The sequence below is a fragment of the Gavialis gangeticus genome, unplaced genomic scaffold (assembly GCF_001723915.1).
Source record: "Gavialis gangeticus isolate Ggan-Ray unplaced genomic scaffold, GavGan_comp1, whole genome shotgun sequence".
In the NCBI taxonomy this organism is placed as follows: Eukaryota; Metazoa; Chordata; order Crocodylia; family Gavialidae; genus Gavialis; species Gavialis gangeticus.
Window position 1 is genome coordinate 40,610,771 of NW_017728993.1, and position 5,585 is coordinate 40,616,355.

Genomic DNA, 5,585 nt, shown 5'->3' on the forward strand with positions numbered 1-5,585 from the left:
CCACAATAACGTTGGAAGTTACACTCTGCCTCTTTAAGGAGCCAAGCTTCTCCCTCAGCAATGTGCGCCTCCTAGCTCCAGATACTTTAGGAACTCCTACAGCCCATTAGTCTTACCAGCAGCAGAACAGGCAACCAAGCATCTCTCAGTAGCATTTCTGCAATAGCTTCTTCCCCCTGGCTGATGACAGAGAACTAACCTCCTGCCAGACCCAGCCCTGGGGCTTATATCTGTGCAGGGCCCTGTTTGCTTCTGGTCAGCTGACTGGGTGCAGGTGACAGCTAAGTCTAATTCCCCAGTTAGCTTACTGCCAAGGCAACCTGCAGCTGCGGAGCCCTGCCTAGGTCTCATGGCTCCCTAACTAAGCTGCCTCTGCTCTTGAAGGAGCAGGTACACCTTAGTGCCCTACGACAAGCCACTTTTTATCAGTTTCAGTGAGACCAGAGTGCCCCAGGGAAGATGCTTCCTCAGGTCTCGCTGAAATGGACGCAGTGGTGGGCCCACTCTCTGTCCATCGGGAACAGCAAGCAGGTCCTGCTCCTAGTCCTGCCCCTGCTCACCAAGCCTCAGTAAGTAAAAGCTGTGCAGGTGAAGGACAGTCAGAATTTTTTACCTTACCATGTGACTGCTTCACTAAATCAAACAACTCTAAGCCAATTAACATTTGTTTGGCTGACAGCATAAGGTATAACAAGGCCCTAACAAGGACTTAAAACTAGTTTCAGGTGTTAATGTGCGGACAATCTACATGTTAAGAGCTTCAGAAGCTGCCCAAAATTACCATGTAACAAGCCCCTTTCATGCTGTGGGGGGGTCCTCTACCAAAAAGATTTTTCAGGTTTAAGTCTGCTTTGCAACACAAAACTGGGAGTAGGGATCTGGCTGCTGCTTGTTTTTTGTTTCAGCTAATTTATTAGGCATATGAAGATATTTTTGAATAGTTACAGTTCAAAACATATCAGATAAAGCAAAGGGCACTTGGAAATGATTTGCAAATAATTGGTGCAGACGTGAACGACTGGTGCCTCCCAAAATTGGGAGGGCACAATTTGTGGGCAGCAGTGGCAGGGTGGCAAGTGGCAACCACCTGCAGAAGTCAAAGAGGTGGTGGTGGGGGGGGGTTTGCAAGCAGTGATTGGTGGCCACCCACAGAAGCCAGTGTCAGCAGTGGCGAGCGGCGACCACCTGCAGAAGCCAGCAGTGGTGAGTAGTGACTGCCTGCAGAAGCCATTGGTGGCATCAGCAGTGGTGGGGTGGCGAGCAGAGGTGGCCAATCTCAGGAGGGGCACATGCCCTCCCATGTTCCCCTATGTGTTGCCTATAGGTACAGAGATATTACTGTATTACAGAAATTTTAACAAAGTTCCTTTCCAACTGAATGACTTTTAAAATGATCTCTTTCTATAGCAATTAAAAACAGGCTAGACCAGCAGTGAGATTTTGTTTTAAAAGGCATCTGTAGGTTTCAGACAATGGTAAATGCAGTAATAAAGATACCTTCTAAAGATGTTTATGTCTAATTTTAAAGGACTGTAGTACAAATTAGTATTTTCCTGATAATGCCATGGATAACTTGGACCCTGAAAGCCTACAGTGAAACTTTCATATGTTTATAATTAGAAAGCTAAACTGATTGACATTTACCAGAAAGATTTTTGAAAAACAAAATTAAACTTTATGTTTTGTTTTTAAAGTTGCCTACCTCTGCAGCATCATGAGGTCACCATGCCTACTCTGTTGCTATGGGGAGAAAAAGATGCATTTATGGAAGTCGAAATGGCAGAAATTACACGGATTTATGTTAAAAATCATTTCAGGTTAACTATTTTGTCTGAAGCCAGTCATTGGCTCCAGCAGGATCAGCCTGACATAGTGAACAAGTTGATATGGACTTTTTTAAAAGAAGACGTAACAAGAAAAAGAGAGTGACTTTTCCTATGTGTTTTAAGAGGTCTTCATAAAAGCTCTTAATTTAAAAACTAATTGTTATCAGGGCCATATATCCAGCCTACCTTTTTTTTGGCTTCTGTTAGAGAAAAGTGTTTTCAATATACTGTATATATTTGAACACCAATGTTATTACTAAAAGAAAATGATAGTGTGAAATTATATAATGTTAAAATTGGTTTTACTTGTATACCTGTCTTTTGCACATAAAAACACATGCCTTAAGATGTATGTATTTGTACAGTATGGAAATCATGGAAAGTTGCTTGGTTTTGGTTTCTCTCTTGCTTTACAATTTTAATGTGTGGTGCCTTTTACAAATTTATAATGAAACAATGGAGGGGTGCCATATAAAATGAAATCATATCTATCAGTTTTCATTCTACCAGCTGAATTTTTTTACTGTAGTTGACCATTTAAAATGTTTTTATTGACTGCATTTTAATGTATCAGGCAAAAGAAAAATTTCTGCGCACTTTTTGTAGTCTTCAGGTGATAACTCATACATATCTTGTTGTATTGTCAAATAACAGCTGCTTTTTATGGCGTATTTTTTCCTAATTGGAAAAAAAAAGTAGAAATCTGTACACACAACCTGTCTGAACAAGTAGAATGGAAGAGCTATATTCATGACATGTATCAAATCCACCTATGTTTAATAAAATATATCTTATGCCCTTCACCTGACTCTTTACAGAGATACTGTATTTCTTACCGAAGGTGAATACTAGCTTAAGTTTCTGCTATCACTGTGCAGACTATCTCATGCTTTTATTGTTGAAATTTGTACAAAATAAAGCCTCCCTCCTATGATAACTATTCCTGTCTCCAAGGAATGCTGCCAAATGTTTCTGCTTAGCAAAGAAGAGATTTGATGACTATAGCAATCCAGGTTATGGTAAACTTCACTAACATGGGGTGCATACACAGGTACTAAGTCCACTTAAAATAAGGCGAGTTAACTACATCAAATTAAGTTAAGCCATGTCAGAGCGAATACACGTACAGCTCTTTGATATGGTAGCAGCCATCTTGTGAGCTAGATCAACTTAACTAATATGACTCAAGATAATACACCAGATAGACCTTGTTATGACTTTGTGTATGACCACACCGGATAAAAAAAGGCATATTAAGGAACATCGTATAAACCTGACTGTATGACCCGCAATTATCTTCTATTTGTTTACTGATATATCCATATATTCTCCCATCAGAGGCATGGCAGGTGAGTGAATGAACGAAGATAGCCACCAGTTTCCTAGACCCATAAGCAGGAACCTTAAGATGTTACTTACCTGTCACAAAAGTGGTACATAGGCCAGGAAGCCAAGGGTAATCAACATGGAGACATTGCTTGGAAATGTGAAACCACCATTGGACTGACAACAAGCACACTGTCTTACGCTGCGGATATTGCAAAATCAGCAAGCACAAATGGAGGAGCTGGTGAGAGTCAGCGCTCAGTAGGCAGAGGCACGTATCATAATATTTTCTTGCCAACAGGAGCTGAGCGAGAAACTTGAAGCCAGACAGAAAATTATGTCGCTGTCATGACCTCAGTAGGCACCGTCTCTCTCCACTTCCTGGGACAGGCCCCTCCCCCAACTCATCTGCCACGACTTGATGGAATTTTAACTGAAAAGGTTCAGTGGTGTTCCTAGCCCAGGCCCAGAGACAGGGGTACTCACTTCCTTGTCGCAGTTGGTCCTGGGGCTCCGCCTCCCCTACTCCCCGTCCACTCGCCAATCGTTGGAATTGCTGTGCCGCTGTGCCAGCCTGTGGTCCTGGCTTTTCTTCTCCAGCTGAGGGACCTCAGCCTCTTCGGCCTCTGCTCACAGTGCAAGCTCGTGGTTGCAGCCTGACTTTTGCTCTGGGTCCTCGCCCTTGCTCGACCCCAGTGCAGGGCTTGTGCCTGCAGTACCTTCCACAGGGTCAGGGTTGAATAAACCCTGCCCATGCCGTGGGGTTGGTGGTTGACCCTAAGCCTGTTCATGTGGAGCCTGGGGTCAATGCGCCTTGTTTGGCTCCCAGACACTGCCCCCACCTACTCTCTGGGGGCATTGTAATTACTGCTTGCCCAGGTTGCATCCTGGTGAGCTCTGCTTCTTGCCTCCTGCCTCCTTCCTGCTTGCCAGCTTTTGCTGGCATTTTTAAATTCCCCATGGCAGTGGCCACAGCTGACAATATCAGCCGGCCACTGCTGAACTTGATTGACAGTTGCTTGATAAGCCGGTGCAGCACCGGCTCACATGACCCACCCACTAACCCAGCCTACCTCTCAGGTAAGTTTTCTGAGGGGCCAGGGTCCCTGGATCTATCTCCCAGAGCATCAGGGTTTGTCCCCAGTACTTCCAGTCCTCGGAAGCAGCTCCTGCTGCCACAGTCACAGGGGGCGGAAGGGACAAAACTGCCAAAGATGATGCCCCAAGATAATGTAGAGGCCTTCCTTGAAGCCTTCGAGACCACGGTCATAGCGGCTAACTGGGATCCTGAAGGATGGGCTATACAACTAGGACCCTTACTTATAGGACCCCCCCTAAGCCGTCTATAGGGCCCTATCAAGGATGGAGGCCATAAATTTTAGGAAAGTAAAAAAAGCCATACTGTACCGGTTGGAAGTATCACTGGAATGTTACTGACAACGCTTCTGGGCTAAGAAGAGGAAACAAGATCCTGACTGCTTGTTTAGACACTGAAAGACATACTTAAAAAATGGATTCAGCCAGATGATAAATCTGTAGCTGAAATACTAGACATCTCTGTGTTGGAGGAATTCTTGTCAGATTTGAGTGGAAGCACCCAAAGATGGGTAAAACGACATCAACCACAATCTTTAGAAGCATTCTGATTAGCAGAGGCCTTTTTGGCAGTGGAGCAAGAATCTAAGCCTATGAGGAAAGAAAAAACAGAGTGTGTGTTGTCACCCAATTGTCAGGATATCAGGAAGCGGGGGGGTAAAATTGAAACTCCAAAAACAATGAATAGAGAATACAGAAATTGGGAGCCAGAAGAAGTAGCATGTTCAAATGTGGGAACAAAGGATATATTGCCAGGTTTTGTCCCCAAAAAGGAGCAGGAGATCAGCTATGGGATTTTCCCCATGAGGAAGAAATGGACCGTAGCTTTGGTAGCCACAAGGACCTCAGAAAATGTCCAAACTGATAGTGGATGTAAAAATTGGAGACTTTATAATTCCTGTGATTGTAGATACAGGTTTTACTCAAACTATGGTAAAGGCCAGTCTGATGTCTGCACAGGCTGGAGAGCCAGAGACCCCAGTGAGTATGCTCTGCATTCATGGGGCATTCTATGCATATGAGAGAAGATTACGATTGACTGTTATGGGCCATACCAAAGAATTAGCTGTGGGATTCGCAGATACTCAACCCTGTCCCATGTTACTAGGAACTGACTGGCTGTATTTAAGAAAAGTATTAGGGCAGACCATAAGGAGTTCTAGGGAAGAAGGGCAGTTGGACCAGCAAGATATGGTTTTCATAGGGATAAGCCCAGAAGACATGACCTGAGATGAAAACCTTGATGCTGAATTAGATTTAGAAGAAGTTATGGGGAAGGGACAGTTCAAGGAGAGGCAAGAGCTTTAAACTAGACTCGCCGGGGGAGGGGGCTGCCAG

At 44.2% G+C, this 5,585-nt stretch overlaps 1 protein-coding gene across 1 annotated transcript in view; it reads left to right on the forward strand.

Moving 5' to 3' along the window:
* EPHX4 (epoxide hydrolase 4) overlaps positions 1 to 2,634 on the forward strand; it is a 49,755-nt gene extending 47,121 nt beyond the window's left edge. Inside the window, exon 7 of the mRNA XM_019501603.1 lies at positions 1,695 to 2,634. Coding sequence (XP_019357148.1) covers positions 1,695 to 1,929 — 235 coding nt within the window. The 3' untranslated portion in view covers positions 1,930 to 2,634. The remainder of the gene's footprint in view (positions 1 to 1,694) is intronic.
* Positions 2,635 to 5,585: the final 2,951 nt, after the last annotated feature.